The sequence below is a fragment of the Hippichthys cyanospilos genome, chromosome 2 (genome assembly GCF_059441005.1).
Source record: "Hippichthys cyanospilos isolate Australia breed blue-spotted pipefish chromosome 2, RoL_Hcya_1.0, whole genome shotgun sequence".
In the NCBI taxonomy this organism is placed as follows: domain Eukaryota; kingdom Metazoa; phylum Chordata; class Actinopteri; order Syngnathiformes; family Syngnathidae; genus Hippichthys; species Hippichthys cyanospilos.
In genome coordinates this window covers 20989622-21009309 of record NC_142370.1, presented here as the reverse complement: position 1 = coordinate 21009309, position 19688 = coordinate 20989622, and the positions used below count along the sequence as shown (strand labels likewise).

At 41.9% G+C, this 19688-nt stretch overlaps 1 protein-coding gene and 1 long non-coding RNA gene across 9 annotated transcripts in view; one reads left to right on the top strand and one right to left on the bottom strand.

Moving 5' to 3' along the window:
- LOC148427824 (beta-1,3-galactosyltransferase 1-like) overlaps positions 1-12955 on the top strand; it is a 63736-nt gene extending 50781 nt beyond the window's left edge. For 7 of the 8 annotated variants that reach the window (XM_088437727.1, XM_088437700.1, XM_088437681.1 and 4 more), the window contains one exon: positions 10634-12955. In XM_088437727.1, the coding sequence (XP_088293853.1) occupies positions 10880-11866 (987 nt within the window). In that variant the 5' untranslated portion in view covers positions 10634-10879 and the 3' untranslated portion in view covers positions 11867-12955. Of the gene's footprint in view, positions 1-9302; positions 10228-10633 lie in introns of those variants that run through there. The other variant, XM_088437744.1, reaches the window with a different exon arrangement.
- LOC148427823 (uncharacterized) lies at positions 9986-13730 on the bottom strand. The gene is made up of 2 exons (XR_015868241.1): positions 13385-13730; positions 9986-10201 (listed from the first exon to the last, which is right to left on the bottom strand). It is a non-coding gene; the product is annotated as an uncharacterized LOC148427823 (long non-coding RNA).
- Positions 13731-19688: the final 5958 nt, after the last annotated feature.

Here is a 19688-nt window from a genome sequence, read left to right as displayed (position 1 = left end):
GCAGCAGCTGGGTTTTGGCTTTGATGAGCACTGAAGTGGGGATGGAGCACCCGGCCTCAGTGCGCCCGCCAAATCTTTTGGCCGCTATTGATATCCAATTTCCTCTGTCAGACCTAATCTACTTTGAATTTTGAGGCTTTCCACTAAGCTCACTGTGTCCATCCCATGGCCTGTAATGCTGCCTACTGGTCTGGCATCGTTTTCCCCTCTAAAATCACTGTGGCTTCACCATTCAAAAAAACCAATCCCTTGCCAGTGTTAAGTTGCACGCTGCCCAGCAATGACGTTTTAATTGTTCCTCACTCACTCGCATTAGGAGGGATACTAACTCACTTGTTAAATTCCTCACACGTTCAGTCTTCCTTTTAATGCTCCGAAGGATCAAATGCTATGCAGGAGAATGCATTTCTTCACAAGCTCCTGTTGAGCATGTGCCAGGTTTAACATTAGGGAGCTGAGTTAGTGGAAGGAGGTGTGCTTCATTTCCCACATTTGTTTAAAAAAAAAAAAAAAAAAAGATTTTAGATTGAATTGCTTCAAGGCCAAATACAGTGGGCCCCTGCGTTACGAACTTAATCCGTTCAGCGGCTAGGCTCGTAACTCAAATTCGCCTTATGACGGGCAATCCAAACCTATGTTAACTAGTGAATGCGTGCAACGCGTGCAAAAACCTTTGGTAAAAACATCACAACTTTATACACATATTAAAAATTAGTAACAATCTACTGTACAGTTAAATTAAATAACATAAATATACAAAGTGAAAAATGACATTTACCTTTGTGGCGACGTGATGAGCTGGGTGGTGGGTGGAGGCGGAGGGGAGCAGAGACCAACCCGCAGAATTTATTTATTTTTTTTCTTAAACGAGAACTTTTGTCAAACAAGAACATATCACCGGCGATTTTCTTCTCTTTAATCCATAATAGAAGAAGCCTCTCCATTTTGTTGTTGACCGAGGTCCGTCCCCTGGCAACTGACTGTGACCTTAATCGACCAATAGCATATCGGCATTTCCGTGACATGCGAGAAAAGTTGTTTTGTTGATGCAGCAAAGCGAAAAAAAATAGTGCGGACACACTGACCGGCATGTTGGATGGTTCGTAAGACGAAAGGTTTGTGCGTAGGAGGGGGACAAAAAAAAGCCTGTATAAACGCTGTAAAAAGTTGTTAACAGTCATTGAATGTTGATTTGTATTCCTTTTTTGTTAATGCTAAAAAGGATAGCTTTAGGTATACTTTTACAAATTTCATAGATAATAATCCTATTTAGTCGGCACGGTGAGTTGGGGCGGCGCGAAAAGGTTTCTCTTTCCTGGGGCGGCTTTGCAAAACATAACTGAGAAGCACTGGGTTATACGTATCATCTACTTTGTGGTGTTCTTTTACAGGGTAATGTGTGTGGTCTGTTGCGCATGTACTGCACAAATGCCTGTTCTTAAAGACTTAAGCCATTCATACAAGTAAAAATGCAATCAACCGCTGTTTACAATAATATAGCTGTTACAGTATATTGTTGCTGGTAGCTATTTGTTCTTATGTTCCTCTTTTAATGAAGGGGTCTAGATAAGCCAAAGATTTGGCGCTTGCTAATCTGCACTCATTGGAGACTTTTAACATCGTGACGTCACAACAGTGTTGTGTCACTTGACGTAAAGTGTACTGCATATGGGCACGGGTTAAAGTGACCCTGTGTAAGATTTAGAATGTTTTTCATCAAAAATGAACAAATTAAATTATTATACATTTCAAAAACTTGCAAGTCAATGTGTTCTTAACGATCAACAGTATGTTATATATATTAATTGTAGGTCCAGTTATCATGAAATTATTTTACATGGGGGGGGTGACAGTCCTCCTGAGGTCGCCATATCTGTTATTTCTAATTTTTCACATGTGCCTGTGGGAGCTTTAGGGACATGATGGTAAATGTAGCAATAAACACTCCTCCTCCTGCTGTCCATAGCTAAATCATAGTGTCACTTTAAGATGTTACCGTAGTAACATTTTTTGTTTCATCATAATTACGAGGCACACCGAATTCACATATTTGAGTAGACTGTCTCAGGCATCTATGAAAATGGTCGCTGACGGAGATTTTTTCCTGTTTTCCCCTGCCAGTCATTAAATCTGCAATATCGAACCAGGCAGTGTGGCTGTAAGATGTCAGCGTAGGGTTCACCGCATGATTTATTTGCTTTCCGATGCGTCTGTCCTCCAAGCTTGTACACACTGTTCACCGGAAGGCATAGATGGTACACTTTACCTCTTTCCCTCTCTCCCCCCAACCTTCTCTTCCTCCCTATGCATATGCACTGCCAATGGCCCCCTGAGCAAGGTCACTCCAAGTAGTTAATGACGGCAATCAATTATGTGGGGCAACATGAGACCATTTTTTGCCTCCAAGGTTTTCACTGAGTTATTGAGCTCATCAGATCGTAGCAACGGTAGAACAAAATGTGGAGCATGATGACTAAATCTATAATTGTTTTTTTTTTTTTTTAATGTGGGCAAGGTGTGATTCTTCACACGCAAATTCAAGCATTGAATAGCGTGGTGGATTGGAATGCCAAGTATATTTCCCTCAAAGTTCTGTGCTTAAAGCCCTGCTTTATGCTTCATGCAGTTTGCTTCTTCCTGCGATGTATGGTTGGGATTTCACCCACTTAAGAAGCAACTAAGGCACAGCATGAGCAATTTTTTATTGCCCTGTTGGACCACAAGTGCAATGAAACACAGAGAGAGGTAAAATACGCTGCCTAATGTGGTGAGGCCCGCCATCGCTTAAAAATAAAATGTCCATGCTACTACGCTAGATTTGTAGGGTCAATTTTGCAGTTTACTTATTAAAAAGAAAACATCGAAAACTGAAAAATATAATTTGGGAGAGAGAATCTTTATTGTCATTACACCTGCAAACATACACGGCAACAAAATTCAGTTAAGCAGACTCCAACCTTCGAAGAGACATACAAAAACAATAACTAACAGGAGAATACAGAACAGCAAGGCGTGTGGGCATGCAGCCGCTGTTCCGAGATCTTAGATAAGAACAGAAAAACGCAAGGCACAAGCGGGGGAAATAACAAGTCTCATTCCATTTCACTAGTGAGAGCTAAAGCATAATCCTGGAAAAAAAAATCTCACATGCATAAATAAACCACCACAAAATCTCGAGTCATGATGCAAACCATGCTAATTAGCAGCCAGATCAAGGCTCATGTGATCTATTGAGTATTGTTTTATATTACAATTTTGCCAAAATCTTGTCTCATATTGTTCTTGTGGACTCAATCTCGTGCGGCATCTCATCACGTGAGATGTGTGTGTTGTCCCATCACTAACTGCAAGTTCATTGAAGACTAAGAAATATCCATAAGCCAGGATCAGATGGTTTAACTGTAGCTTCCCCGTGACCCTAATGACAAGTGGTATTGAAAGTGGGTGGATGGATGGACATTGTCTTCTCCTTATTTTGTTATCAAAAACGTTGAACTGTCTTTAAATTGCGCTGCTTAGCTATCTAGTGATGTGACATTCATGAACAAATCGAGTCTTTTGAACGACTCTTCTCACTGAACGCTCACCTTGTTCACTTCCGTGAAGCGTGCCATCTTAGCATTTTAGCATGACAGTTGAAAATGGGTCTTTAATTTTGGAGCAAGCGCGAAAAAAAAAAAAAGTCAAATAGAAGAACGGGGTTGAGAGTGAGGGGAAGAGGTGGGGCAGAGTGGAGAAGCTTATGACTGAGTAGAGGTGACTGGCTAGAACAGGGGTCGGCAACCCAAAATGTTGAAAGAGCCATATTGGACCAAAAAATAAAAACAAATATGTCTGGAGCCGCAAAAAAAATTAAAAGCCTTATAATGAAGGCAACACATGCTGTATGTATCTATAATAGCTATATTAGCCTACTATCAAAATGATTGAGTTAACTACGAATACATAATGAGGCTTCATGATTAAATGTTTATTTTTCCTGCAGTGCATCCTGTCGAAAATGACGCACCACATGACTACTCTGTTGTGCGATGCCGCCTCAAGTTTAACTTCATTACAATATTAATGAATTATGTTTCATTGCTTTGATGAAATTAAATAAAACAATTTTTTGAAGTTTTTATGAGGATTCGAAAAAACAACAAAATGAAACGTGCATAACGTGCCCCTTATCTGGGCAATAAAACGCAGCCTGCATTTATAATAAAAAATCAGCCACATACCTGCATAAACGCGCAGTCTGTTCAATATCGATCACATCACTGGCAATTGAGTATGCTGGCGCTGAATTAATGTCCTTGATTTGTTGATCGGTGCTGTTGCCTGCCATTTTAATCGTTCTTTCCTTCACGGTCTTGGCAGAGAGAGGCGTGTGGCGAGGCGAAGAAACCACACGTTGCTGTGCTAGTGGAGATCTTTACTCTTCGCATGCCATCACAAAAACTGATACAACAAAGTCCAAAACGCAAAGACAAAGCCAACAGGTTCAAAGCATCAAAGTTTCATAGCAACATGCCTACTGGGTGAGAGACATGGTCCTAGTGTCCGCCACAGGCGTGTCTTTTTTTGGTATTATCCCGGTTTTGTTTATGAAGTCTGTAAATAGGTGTTCTGATATGTCGATGAATGACCGCATGTCACCATCTGTGAAGGGTTTGCCACGTTTTATCTCCCGGGTTGCAACGAAACTTGCAGCAGTCGTGGAGTTTGGAGATGCAATCCACTTCCTAGATATATTTTTGCGCTCCGGTATATTCTGCAGAAGTAATGCAATCGCACTTTTTCTTTTTCATCGCCAACTGGGTACTCGGCTGTAAATGTAGAACGCCTTCCTCAAAAATGTCGTTCCATTTTGCCTTGCCACTTATACTCATTAGTGTTGCTGACTTGTCGGTGCCTATCCCAGTTGTCCAAGGGCTGCAGGTGGGGGAGACCCGAGCTGGTTGCCAGCCAATCGCAGTGCACACAGAGGCGAACAACCATTCACACACCCAATCACACCAATGGACAATTTAGAATGACCGATACATCCACCAGAGTACCCGGAAGGAACCCATGTGGGCGGGCTTAAGGAGAACTTGCAAAGCCCACTCAGAAAGGCCGGAGCCAGGTGGGTTTGAACTCGGGACTCTGAACTGTGAGGCCGACGTACTAACCACTCACCCACCGACCCACCCTGTTCTGATCTAAAAAGAGTAAAAAGCTATTGAATGTTTATTTTGGTCCTTTTCCACATGACAAAATGAAGCAATGCTTGGCACAATTGTCAGTATACTTCATGTACTATCCATTCACCCATTATCTTAACAGCTTTGTCCTCACAAGGGTCGTAGGTTTGCTGATACCTACTTCCGCTGCCTTCGGGCAGTTGATGCGGGACATTTTGAACTGGTGGGCAGCAAATTGTTGGGCACATACTGTAAGGACAAACAAACATTCATTTTCACTTGAAATTTCTGATAAGATCTTGGCCAGGAAATGCAAGACAGTTTTTCAATTCCCTAATTTAAGACCTTATTTAGTCAATTCAAGCTCAGCAATATGTTGTTTTTCACTTGTAGTGTATGTGACATATACTCTAGTGTACTGTACTGTACAAACCCTCAGGCTGTATAATTATCATTATCTGCCAATCTGTTTTTCTTTGTTTGGTCATGTGACATTCCATTTACAGCCCATTATTATTTATGTTTGTATGTACAATTCCTCTCCCTAAACACAGTCATACAGTTTTACAGAGTTACACAATTTGAATGTAAACCTACACCAAAATGGCATCTTCAGTTTACAAATTGAAAACTTACTTTTTGTGTCAACATGTTTTGATAAGAACAGTATTCCACCGGCAAGCGTGTGGATTATTTTTTTTTTCTTGTATTGGGCTTTACTATGAGTAAAGCCCTGGTTATGCTGTGCAGCACAAGCAACGGAGCTTGTTGATAATTTAATAGAGGTCATCGACCCTAGAGGCATCATCATCAGTTATACACTCCGGCACAAAACGAACTTGAAATCACTACCAGCAGGTGTGGATGTTAAATCTTAACGGACCTACTCCTCAGTTGACATTCCATGGAAAAGGGATCAGCTTGTACTCAATAAATTCCTAAGAAGCCTTAGTTGTAGTATACGCTTACACTGCTTTGTGGTTGTATGCCTCTCGCAAAATCTTGATATGAGGCTTAGGCGAAACGCAGTCTGCTGATTTTTCAATTTGTCAATCAAGTGAATGCTGATTTATATTTTATTTAGCTTGAATTGGGGATTACAGTGATCACAGTGTCTTGCTTGAGCATGAGGCTTATTGGAGTAGATGCCACTGCCACAGAGCTCAGAGGGAGATTGCTAAATTGCCATCGGCATGGAGCATCCATTCTAAATACGAGTGTCGCCGTTCTCATCATGTTCTGTTTTTCTCTGCCTGGACACATTGATGGCATGGCAACCATCTTAGATGAACAAAACACCAACGAACACGCACGCAACTTGGACTACATAGAATAAAGTTGGAATTCTTGTAAGAATATTTGCTTCTCATGCAGTTCAAGGTTTAAGTTTACACTACACTAGTCCACCCCCCCAAAATTCCCAGAAAAAAATGGATGGACTCAGCCATTTCTTGCCACTTACAGGCACTTTACGATGAAAGACAAGAAGTGAGCTAATTCGTTCATTTCTTTGCGAAACCAAGTCAGTTTTACTAATGGTTTGTTTTTTGAGGTTAGTGACCGAGGATGCCTACATGGTTGCGTAATCTTGACGATTGTGCCATTTTCCATAAATTCAATTAAACCCAATGTACATTTCATATCACAAATGGCTTTAAGATCAAAAAAACCTTACTCTGAGTTCCTGGTGTTTCTGGTCCTAAGTTCTTGAGTGTGGCCCATGAGTTTAGATGTTCTTCAAAACTGTTGTTCTCTTCTTATCTTGTCGTTAGGGGACTTTATTTAAAGTGACTGCACAGCATGACGCGAAGTAGCCATTTTCGAAAGGCTTCATGCATATTTGTTTTCGGGGACAAAAGTAATGAAAGATGAGAACAAAAGTTGATTTACATAAAGAGCGCAAGCGACAACATGGAGATGACCCTGATGGTTTAGTGATTCTATTGGCAGAGCAGAAGGCGTGTTGCTGAAAGTGAAGACCGTTATTGCCTTATGTGTCCGATTGCAGTGGGACCTGTCAATAAGATTGAGCTCCCTGAAAAGAGGAAAATACTCGCATGGAAAACAAATGCGCGATGGCCAATGAGCAACAAAGTGCAGAAACGGGGCACGGAACTGTGAGACGTGTGAGATTAACATAAATACAGATGGAACATATAAAGACAGCTCAAGCAACAGGTGGTGTGTAAAAGGAATGGGAAATTGAGATAAGGAGGTGCGGGAAAGCAGTCATGATGACATGGATTCTGCTGGGCAGAGAGATTGATGAGTATCCTTCACAGGGAAAACGAGAACTGGAGAAAAAGGCCGGGGTGATAGCAGAAACGGGGGGTGGAATAGGAGAAAAGTTCTAATGAAAAAAAGCTTCGAGCCCCCACAAGACAACACACGTTCTTTTTCCCGATGAAATGACGAGCTACTTTTAAAACAGTACCGCCACCTTACAGCTGCACTCTGGCATCATCTTAGCACATTTCACACATCCACTATCACTAATTGGATCTCTGTGGATTGTTCCGCTACTAAACACCGCTTGTAGATTTCTGCTCCTGCACCATGATGTTCATAAACTGACAATGGGCTAAGTCTTGGTCTGACTTGCATTGTCCTCTGAAAGTCCCGGAAAAATGCGTTTCCTCTAAACATTTGGGTATGAGCTCCGTAGATAGAATATCAGATTAGTTAACATTTCAGCTTTTATTTCAACTTATGTCTTCATGTAGTGAGGGAAGAGATGACAGCAGTTGGTGGTAGAGGACAGGATACAGTTAGAACAGTTAGGACAGTTAGAACATAGCACCTTTGGTTTGATTTTAGTAAGTGATTGACAGGTGCCTCCAGTCGTAATTTGACAAGCTGTACAGAGAGGAGTCTAAAAATGTGGAAGGTTTTAACTATTTACTATACCCATACAGATGATCATACCGCAAAATGATAAGGGGAAAGGCAGGTTTGAAAAAATGATCCGCAAATGATAACACACAACACGAACAGTGCATCTGTGAAACTGTATGAAATAATATGATGACTAAGGTTTCCATGGCTTCTTCTGCAGCACAAGATAATGATCCAAATCACACTGCCAAATGCGCTTCATTTGGGAGAGAGCTGGAAATGACTTGTCCGTTGTCAAAATCTGATCTGCATTCTAAGGAATGAAATACATTTTTCAAAATATTTTTCCCTATATTTTTGCTCATCAAAAGTGTTATGTTTCACTAAATAACACTCTGTTCTATGTTATATATCATATTAAGACAAAAATACCTGGAAATTGGTGTGAACTAATGTCTCTGACCTCATTATTTCAACAGCAAGTTGAAGGCCTTGTGCACATGCAGCATTTGACCCAAACCAACTTAGCTCATTTTATATTTATTGTTTAAATCAATCCCCTCAAAGTCTGACTGTGTGCAATTAGGGCTGCGCTTTTAAGAGTTGCCTTCACAGCGTTGGTCTAACTAATGACGCGGCATCTCATTAAGGCATGTAAAGTCCATATGCCGAGTCAGCTCTCATCTTTTGATTTAAAAGATTGATAATGGCCATAGGAAGGGGGTGGGGGGGTGGGGGGGGGGGGGGGGCAGCTCAGGCGGCCAAGGACAAATTAATAATTTGCTATGTTAAACATTTATCCGCTACATTTCGCCAAGTTGCCCAGGTGAGCTTGAGTGGCATCTAAGTCCAAAGGGAATAAGAGACATGTTTTTTCCATATTTTTACGCCGCAGAACATGTGAGGTGCATTTTTAGGCATTGTGCATATCAAACCAAACTATATGCATGTGAGCAACATTTGTTTGTTCACTTGTGGTTGGCATCCGCATGTTTTGTAGTACAGGAAAATCAGTGACGGAAAGTGTGCAGATTTCAAAGGTGGGGCCTGGCCCATAGACTGACGAGGGGACTCAAAGAATAAGAACATTTACATCTTGTGTGTAACATTCAGTTTTACTTTAATGTACTAAAATAATTCAAGTTTACAATGTATCAGCATTTTTGTGGTTTGTATAATTTTTTAGTTGCGACCGTGCATTTTTGCTGACATTTTTTCCTTTTTCGCATCAATGACATTGATTGAATGCAGAAATAAGCCGTGTTATGTATTATGCTACTTCTGTGGCAAATGCACCGCTCGTCCTTAAAGGAAACCAGTCACAAATTTCATAAAGTGTGCTTATCATTCTTGTTTTGGCATGAAACTTGGTGATCAGGACAAAGCTTGTGTGCCTCACATGGTTTGCAAGAAATGCACCTAGTATCTAAGTTTGGAATTTCTATGGTATGGAGAGAGCCGAAACACCATGTCAGTGACTTTAAATTCATTCAGTGACTTTAATTTTCCTGTACCTCACTGTGATGAAATTCCAGTACCTGTCTTTGCACAATGTGTTAAATGATGAATGATTGTCCAGTGTTAAAGACAATGAAGTGGTTCCTAGCGATGATGCCAATGACGCCCCGCATCTCTTTTCCCAGAAGGAGCTAAAGGATCTTGTCCGCAACCTCTACTTGCCAAAGTAAATGTTGGCATCAAGACTGAAAGAAAAAGATGTCCTTCCTGACGGTACTCAAGGCAGACATTAATAATACCTTGTTTTTTTTTTCTCTGAAGAGAAAGGCTTGGTGTACTGTACAGATGCTTCACAGCTTCTGCACAGTCCTGGATCGCCACGGTACCAAACTGAAAAATGGAGAATGTTTATTGACAGCAGCAAAAGGTCGCTGAAAGCCGTTCTGGTGCTCAATAGCAACCATATTGCCTCTATAACCCAGGCTCACTCATCTACACTGAAAAAGAAGTATGAAGCGAAGAAGTATCTGCTGGAGAAAATTTATTATTGTCAGCATGAGTGGATGATCTGTGTTGACATGAAAATGGTGAACTTTTTGTTGGGACAGCAGTCTGCTTTCACCAAGTGCTTTCTGTGCTTGTGGGATAGTAGGGACCGAGCTCAGCATTACAGAAAAAGGCCGTGGTCTATGCTGGAGGAATTGGAGCCTAGTAGATCAAAGAACACCATCGGCACACCTCTGGTGGACAGAAACAGGATATAAATGTATGGTTATTTTGTGTTTCATTATGTATTTAATGATTTTTTTTTTTTTTAAACGAACTGTGTCCTCGGGTTGTGTCTAAAGGTGTAACACCCAGGTCAAATATTTGGACAACTTCTTGAAATTGATCACCAAATCATTTCTTGTAAAAAAATAAGATTTCCTTTGTGTTGAATGCCTGATCCGCAGATGAGCTTATCAACTAATTTTATTACGTGTGATAAATGATGACACTAGCGTTACCTGTATCAACTGCTATAAATGACGCAAAAAGAAAATGATAACATTTTATATACACGCGTGTATATGCATGCATATGTGTGTGACATTTTGCAATCTTGATGCTTATCTTCCTCCTAAAAGTTGAGAATTAGGTTTCCACTCACGTTTCTCTGTTTTTGCCATCAGATTTCAGACCCTGTCGGAGACAAGCCCAAAGTGCTACTGCGAGAGGAGATGGGACACAGCAGCGTGTTGACCATGATAAGAAATATCAGCAGATTTGCTTTTCAATCATCCACGATAGTTATGAAGCCACTTATTTAGCATTGATGTCCCATGTGGCAGAGGCCCAATTTAAAGCACCTCATGTAAAGTCTGGTCTTAGCGTTTCCAATGCTGCTGCCACTGATAAAGCCAACAAATTAAACAGAGATGCCTTCTAAGGTCTCCTGTTTGTACTTGCTGACAGTGGTTTTCTGGGCCAGTGCTTTGTGGTATCTTAGTTTGTCCCGCCCATCCACTTCCTATGTTGGTCAACTGAATATCCCCATTCGCAAGGCACCCAAGCTGCACAAGAACGCTACCTACAGTAACTACCGCACCCGATCTTTAAATCCGCACGACTTTGACTACCTCATAAACGACGCCAAGAAGTGTGAGGCGGAAACCCCTTTTCTTGTCATCCTGATAAGCACCACTCACAAGGAATTTGACGCACGGCAGGCCATAAGAGAAACGTGGGGCGATGAAAGTACATTTTCTGACGTGCGCGTGGTCACGCTCTTTTTGTTGGGCCGCAGCACGGATGCCGTCCTCAATCACATGGTGGAGCAAGAGAGCCAGATCTTTCATGACATTGTAGTTGAGGATTTTATCGATTCGTACCACAACCTGACACTCAAGACGCTAATGGGCATGCGCTGGGTGGCCACCTATTGCTCGAAAGCCCAATATGTTCTCAAAACAGATAGCGACATTTTTGTCAATATGGAGAACCTCATCTACAACCTTCTGAAGCCCACCAGCAAGCCCAGGAGGAGATATTTCACCGGTTACGTCATCAACGGGGGGCCGATCAGAGACATGCGCAGCAAGTGGTACATGCCGAGAGACTTGTACCCAGACAGCAAGTACCCGCCATTTTGCTCCGGCACCGGCTACGTGTTCTCGGCGGATGTGGCCGAGCTCATCTACCAAACCTCGCTGCACACCAGGCTGCTCCATCTGGAGGACGTGTATGTGGGCGTGTGCCTGCGGAAGCTGGGGATCCACCCCTTCCAAAACAGTGGTTTCAACCACTGGAAAATGGCTTACAGCCTCTGCCGCTACCGCCGAGTGGTCACCGTCCACCAGATTTCCCCTGAGGAGATGCACCGCATATGGAACGACATGACCAGCAAGAAACACCTAAAGTGTTAGTAGGACTCATCCAGTCTCGCAGCAGAGCTATTGATTGACCTTCTGTCGCCTGCTTTTCCAACATTGGTCAACACTGTCCAGCACAAAGCACCGCTGAAAGGAGGGTATTGATGGACCAATCAGGGCTTTGTCCAAATGCTGATTGCTTTGCCACACGTTTCTTTAGCACAAGGCCAAACATGCCTGTCTGTATCCTACATCCAGCCCAGCACGCTCGCCCGCACGACAGGAGGTAGTAGGCGTCATGCCTTCTTTTTAACCACCAAAAGTATTAACTGCCATCAGTTAACTGATTGGATCAATACCAACACATTTCATTCAAGTCATTGTATTTGCTATTTGGACTGATCTCGAGTTCTCCTCAATGTCATTGTATCTTTGGTTGTTCCAAAGTCAAGTTTCCACCGAGTTCCTTCAGATCATAGCAGGTTATGTTGGTCTGTCACCCAGTTCGCGGATGGCAGCGCAACCTGTTATACAGTATAATCATATCAGTAACATTGGTAACCTGGCAAAAGATGCCAAATAATATGACTTTACAGATTGGTTATTTTTATACCTGCAACTTTTCAGACCTAAACCAAAAAAAAACACTGTTTGTTGTTGGAAACCGAACAACAGTGCAGCGGCAGGTCTACACAATGACTTTACAGTGAAAGAACTTGATGACTCCTATATGGAAAAATGATGTATTAAACAACCCATTTGCCTATGAATGCTGTAAAATATTTAAGCATATTTTCATACGACAGATTCAACTTATCTTTTTGTTATTGTGTGTCAATGTGAAGAGAATCTACTGCTTGCATTAGTAGTACTAGTGAAAGGTATTTCTTTGTGTACCGTGCAGCTATTTTGTCTGAGGCTGTGCAGAGGCCTTGTGTGTACGTTCCATTTCTTGAATGTGAAAGAAAGTAAATTGAAGCTTTTATTGAGTAAACCTTGTCAATTGTTTGAGGTAATTAGGTTAAATAAAACATTTTATAGGTTTTTACATTTGCATCAGTTGGCTTTCATATTATAAGTATTCAATATGCCGTTTACTGATCTGTAGAATGACATAAGGCCTAAAGCAGTGGTCCCCAACCTTTTGATCACCGCGGCCTAGTCAACGTCTTAGATTTAGACTGTGGAGGTGGGGGGGGGGGGGGGACTGGCTGCTCTAAAAGCCACATCATCCTTCTCATTTATATTGCAGACCGGCGGGGGGCTGGCTGCTTTAAAAACCACATCACAAACGTATGGACGGGGCTTCCTGTAGCTGTTGTACTTTTTGTCCTTTTTTTTTTTTTTTTTATCGCGCTAGAAGAGGGGAGTGGAGCGAGCTTGCTGTGCACTTTACGGTAGATCCGACAGCACATTTATCTTTGCGGCAATACTTGCCTGCCAAAAAATAAAATGTCGCAATCGAGTGGCCGAGACCGTGCTGAATATTGTGCTGAGAATGCTGCGCTATCGTTAGCTTAGCACAGTAACTACGGTTCAACAGCTGTTAAGTGAAGCAAACGCTGCACATACCGGTTGTCCCAAGTTCTCGCTTCCGCCTTTCGACAAGCCAGGTAAGGGCTCTTGCTTGGCTCTGTTTCGTATTGAAAGCTCAGCTGGCCGTGTTGGATCGCCCCCGGTGACCGCAGAGCGGCCGCCATGATTCATTCCTGCCCCCTGCGTGAGCCGTTGAATGTTCCCGAAGTTGATTGGCTGTGGCGACTCGAAACGCGGAAAAAGTAAATAAAAAATAACTTCACACGAAAGGCGAAATTTCGCTTCTCGTGACCGCGCGCGGCCATTTGCGTCGCTCCATTCGAGTACATCGCGTCGCCCGACGTTCATTCGCGCCCAGTCACGCGAACTCCATTGACTACAATACAAAACGCTCCGCATTTTCGGCTCATTCGCGTTCGGTGCACACGTACCATCAAACTAAATCATCTCCAAAACATTATTTCGGATGGAGCCCACGCGATCCGGAGGTTGGGGACCAATGGCCTAAAGAATAAAACAAGGCTAAATATAAGGGCAGCCTCAAACAGTATCAATAACCCATTGAATCCCAAAGACACATTTCTACATTCATGAATCCAGGCATTTGATCAAGTGTTTGGCTAAGAGCATTTGAAGAGGGCTGGTGCAAAACAAATTTAGTAAAGTAAGTACCTGGTATTGAATGTCTGGACTCTTTAAAATAGAGAAAAAGTAAAAATATGTCTTTGTCATCGCAGAATAGTTCATATTTATTGGAGGTGTCCCAAACAGGGTTTTATGCTGCCTTGAGTGAGAGCCACAAATGATTCCGATGTGGATCACGAGGAACAGCTGCACGTTTCTCATTTTTAGAACTGCTCAGTGCATAGTATTTTGATTATGGATTAACCAGTCAATTTAAAACAATTAGCGAATCCCTTTTTTATTCTATCCATATTTCCATTCCTTTATTATTAAAAAAAAAAAAAACTAGGACATCATTTATCGTTGACTGCAGAAAATGCACAAAAATATCCAGTGCTGTTTGGTCTGTAGTGTGCAACGTTATAAGAGGAGTCAAATAAAAACACGTGTTCACATTACTATGTTCTCCTCACTCCCACTTGTTTAAACGTGGCATTCGGATTAATATAGTCTTTGTGTAATATTAATTAAACAACAAAATCCACCCGCTTTTAATCCATCTCACAGATTTCCTTGTATGTATTTTGGAAGCTTGTTGGTGCAACATCATGTTGACATTTTGTCATCGTACCTGGGCCCAGGGAGTTGTTTTCACGTTAAAATTCTGAATCTACTTTCACCGACTACAGTAATTCTTTTCTGTTTATGGTCCATTTGTTTTTTTGGAACGTTGGGGTAGGGCCTCGGAGTGCCATCCATTAATGAGCTTTATTCCTTCCGTTGTTTGTTCCTGCTATTTTCGCATTCCTCTGAGTTGTTAGTATGTGTGGAGTAAGAGAAAGAAGATTTTCAAATCAAAGAGCATTTAGAGGTTGAACACACATAAAATGGAAAGCAAGTGAATATTCTTGGGCTTCTGTTAAAAGCACCTCCTAACGAGCAAAGCAGAAAGATGGACAACTTGGAACACTCCCCTTTTTAAACGAGGTCTTGGATTTGAATCACAGCTTGCTTAAGGCATAGGCTAGACCTTGTTTCGCATTGTAGCCTAATTAGACTCTGCTAACCCTGCAGGCCATTTTTAATCAGGTGTAATCTTCTTGCTTCTCCTGAAAAGCAAAGCGTCAGAGCCCAGATATACACAGTGCAATGTGTCCTTTTATTTATATTCTTTGACCTAATCTTGGTTTACATTTTTTTTGAGGGATAAAAGGAGTATATTTCATGAAAAATATTTTTAAAGAGTTAGAGAGAGATTTCAGTTCTTGAAGCAAGAACATTTTTCCCAAAATGCCACAGGGAATTGTCATGCACATTCTCAAGCTGAGCTGTGATTGGTGATTGTCTGATCAACCGTGATGTCATTTGGATGAAAATGGATGAACTTTGCTGCTTCATTTTATTCCGCAAACACAAACAGTGTTCAGACTAGTGGGACTGGGAGGTATACTCAACAAGCAGCTACCAGTGGTAAGAGGAAGAAAAAAAAAATCTGTGACTTATTGTCAATGAACAAGTATTAAAGAATCGATCTGCCACCACTTTAGTTGACGTTAGGCTCAACTATCCCGATGGTGCGGGGACTCATCACCATTGCACACCAAGGGGACTGGAAACCAAATCACAACAGTAAAAAAAAGTAAAAACTCAAAAACTTAACAGAAATCACTGTTCCACATTTGCTTTACATTAAGCTGGCAAAGTGGCGCTAGCGGCTCATTTTATTCTCATTCCTTCTATGTTTCTGAGCCAAGTTTAAAGGTACTTTTCCTCATCTCTGCTTGTTTTCATAACACGGGGCCTCAGAAGTCTTCAACCAACACGTCTGAGAACTCCTCAGCTGATGCTTCTGAGAGGCCATCTGGCGCAAAGCTGTCAACAGATACCGTAACACTTTGATCGCAGAAACTATTTCAGGAAGAACTTGCTGTTATTGTTTTGTTAGTGTGCTCCATTTTTGCTGTGCTTGTTTGACATTATTTTTGCCCCCATATAAAAAAAAGAGTTGCTTTGTGAGAACAGCATGCGAGGAATATCATTTGTGTCTGACGCAGTATAGTTATAAGTATATATAATATTTATTTTGCTAGGTTCAGTCAACCTAGGATATTTAATAAACAACACAAAAAAAACAAAACAGGCATAGTTTATTTTTGCTCGCGAGTAGAACAGACAAAAATGTCTGTTTCCCTTTCTAGCTGCTCTGCTCACACCTCGTCAACTCCTCCCTTTTATTCATTAGTGCAGCCTTGAGGGTTCAGCAACGTGACAGACATGAAACAATAACTTGTCAAATAAATGATGACTATAATTTTATTTTTAACCTTCATCAAACGCGCCAGTTTTGTCTGCTACCTGAGGACATGAGCAAATTTTGCACCACTTTCAAGTGTGTGTCAAACCACTGCACATCTTGGAGCCCCTTTCCAGGAAAAAAAAATGTTCAGTTCAGGTTGTTGTCATGGGTAAAAGTTAGGTAGGGTAGGCAAAAATGATTTCTGTCGCACATTTGTACCTGCATACCAGTTGATTAAAGGCTTCCAATTGCGCACCACACACGCCCAGCGCCACACCCACGTCCACAATAACCAATAAACGAAAAACACTAATTTAAAGTGAACCAACCCCCATGAAGAATACATAGTGTAGGAACTTTCACATTTGTTCGTAGTTTCGATTGCGGGCCCAATTGAATAATGGTGTATTGTTTACATACCTTTGTGAAAGATTCCTGCGAGTTCGGGTATGAGCCGGGATAAACACACATGCACACGTTCATCGCGTCAACAACACTTCGAAGATTTATTATTATTACCAAATTGTCTAAATGCAGTTTACAAGCCAATTGTCCAAAACAGAGATCTCTGGATCATTTCCGTGTCATGGTGAGAATGATGCCGGTTCCTCATCCGCCGCCCTCTTTTATATTTGCCGGTCCACCGAATGGGGGTTGTCGCCGGTCCATTCATCATGTTGGGTTGTTTCCTGTCCTCTGCTGCCCCCTTTCGGTTGGATGATTCCAGTCCAGACTTTTCAGCAACTGTGTAGATGCTTTTGAACATACTCAAATACACATTAGAACGTTCTTTTTTTGCACCATTAGATAGCCCTGACTTTTATTGTTACATTCATCCGATCTTTTAACTCCTCTCTCATACGGTACAATATTTCAGTATTTTATTGTTTGCGCCCGTAGGTGTGTGTGTGTGTGTGTGTGTGTGTGTGTGTGTGTGCATGGATGTTTGTGTGTGTCCCCACCGTCCCAGACCTGTGGATGCCAATCACCTCTGTGTATTCGAGGTCGATCATCAAACAATGCATTCTGGAGGACTTTACCCCCAATAATAGAGCGCAAAGATCATGTACAGTAGTTGCCGCCCTGTTTTACTGACTGCATCACAAAGACAAATGATCGCACCAGGTGTTGACCTCCCGGGCCGGCTCCACAGAAAGTTGCTACTCTAAATTTTTCTTGCCAATCAACCTACTAAAAACTACATTCTTTCAATAGTAAAACAAAAAATATAAAAGAAAGCATTATGGCTCCTACACCAGTTATGTGCATCCCTGTAAATTTGAGATTTTCTAATGATGTGCAGTGCTCTTGTTCGCCTGCTTCCCCGTCACATCATTTTTGCCAGGAAGGCATACTTTCAAATCAACCCGCGCCCAACGGATGCAATGTTTTTTATTTGTTTGTTTGTTTTTTTAATGTAGTGGTGTTTCAGATGAGGTAATTGCAGTCTGCAGTGTGAGCCTCCTCTCGATTCATCGTGTTTGGCTGCCACAGCTAACCGCTTCCTAGTTTGTCAGCTTCAGTAACACTGTAAGTTACATAAGCATGTTTACGCCACTTTCACGGAGCGTTAGGGTTAGGGTTAAGTGTTGGTCAAGAAGGCAAACCAATCAAACTAAACCCCCCCGTCCAAACAAACAAAGTTGGCTGTCTGGGAGGTTTAGTGGAGGCGGTGACTGAAGAGATTACGGAACATAATCACAGAATACCATCAGCGCTGTCCAGAGACACGCTGTCGGCTTCGTTACGGTCATAATAACCCTGATCTTGTCAGTTTCCACAACATAAATCAGAACCATAAGTCGAAAACATCAGCAAAAACATTTTGTTTCCCGGCGCAGGTGATCTGATACTTATCAGGTTCCACCAATGTTGAAGGATAGGCTGTAGGTGTCAAGCTCAAGCCTTCATATCCACGCACATACAATCATGATAAAACACCCTCTCTCTACTGGTGATCACTGATCCCACCTTAGGGATTTTGAACAGCAGAATAAGCTGTGATGAGGAAAGAATCACTGAATCTCCCATTCCGCTCCTACTTTCTCATGTGAAGCCTTCCTCATCTCATTATGCTCTTTGAGATTCATGGTGTGAAGATTGCAACTAAGCATAGTTCTCCTAGAAACGACTTTAATCTGGCTGCCTTTCATTTCACAGTTGCTGTGCATTGTGGGTGGTGTGATGGATGTCAGAGCAAGGAAAGCCCACGGAATACAGTATGACCATGTGCTGTAATCTCACCCTTAATTTATTTGGACTTTTGAAGCCTCATTTTTATGGTAGTTTTATGACATGTTAAATACAACAAGCTTCATTTTTTTAAATGGTCGTTTTACGACATTTTGATTCCAAAATAAAATCACAGGTTACACCTTTCTGGTGTTCAGTTGCCAAATTTGGCAAAAATACAGTATAGTATTCATCATGACAATATTGTACACTATATACACAATCATGTATAATAGTGTGTGAATGGTGTGTGTTTCGTCTGTGGTTGCAATTGTCTGGACAGACATTCTGTCGGATAATTTATTGAAAAATAATTACAAGTTCACATAAATCGTCAGTGCTTGACCTTCCACGTTCAAGATGATAAGATTGAACTAAAACGTCCCCTAAAAGCCAAAAAAACAGGGCTCAAGTCCGTGATCCCGAGTGCCGTCGGAAAGGTGCTGGTCTTCGCCGCAGAAGGGAAGTTTGAGGCGCAAGGCACGGCAAGTCGGGCGCGCCAGGCGAGCACCGCTCCCAGGCGACATCGCACAGCTGGTGTAAACCGAAACAAAGCAGCGGCGTCTAATCGTTCGGTGCCTGCTGCAGAGCAGATGGGTAGAAAAGGGGAGCGCAACCCCTTACCTGGCTGTGTTGCAGACCAAGCCGATGGTGGCCGCTAAAGGGCAAGCATTGAAATGGCTTTTTCCTGCATGGTGAAGGACACCAGCCAAAAGATACCCCAGAAGTGCGTGGAACTCAGAGCCAAAGAGCGGGAGGAAACAAGAATATTGCCATCTCTCTTCCTCCTGCCCCACATATATGATGTTATACGCACATAGGGCTGCACAATTAGTCGGATTTTAATCACGATCACAATATTGGCTGCCACAATTAATTAAGCTGATCCTCTGCGATATTACCATTTAAAAAGCCGGCTACTTACAGGTCAAATCCAGCATTTTGTCATTCTACCACCAAGGGCAATGTTTCCCACATGTTTCCATGACAAAAGCCTCTGCTTTTCTCACCCAGTATATTTTTGACTAGTGTGAAATGGCATTGGTTTCTCACCTGATTCCTAATATATACCATCCTGGCTGTCAAATGAGACCCATTTTGAAAAATCCGATTGACCAAAAATTTGAATAAATTCAGTTTGAAATGACCAGAAATGACATTTTGACATTGATTGATTAAAATTTGTAA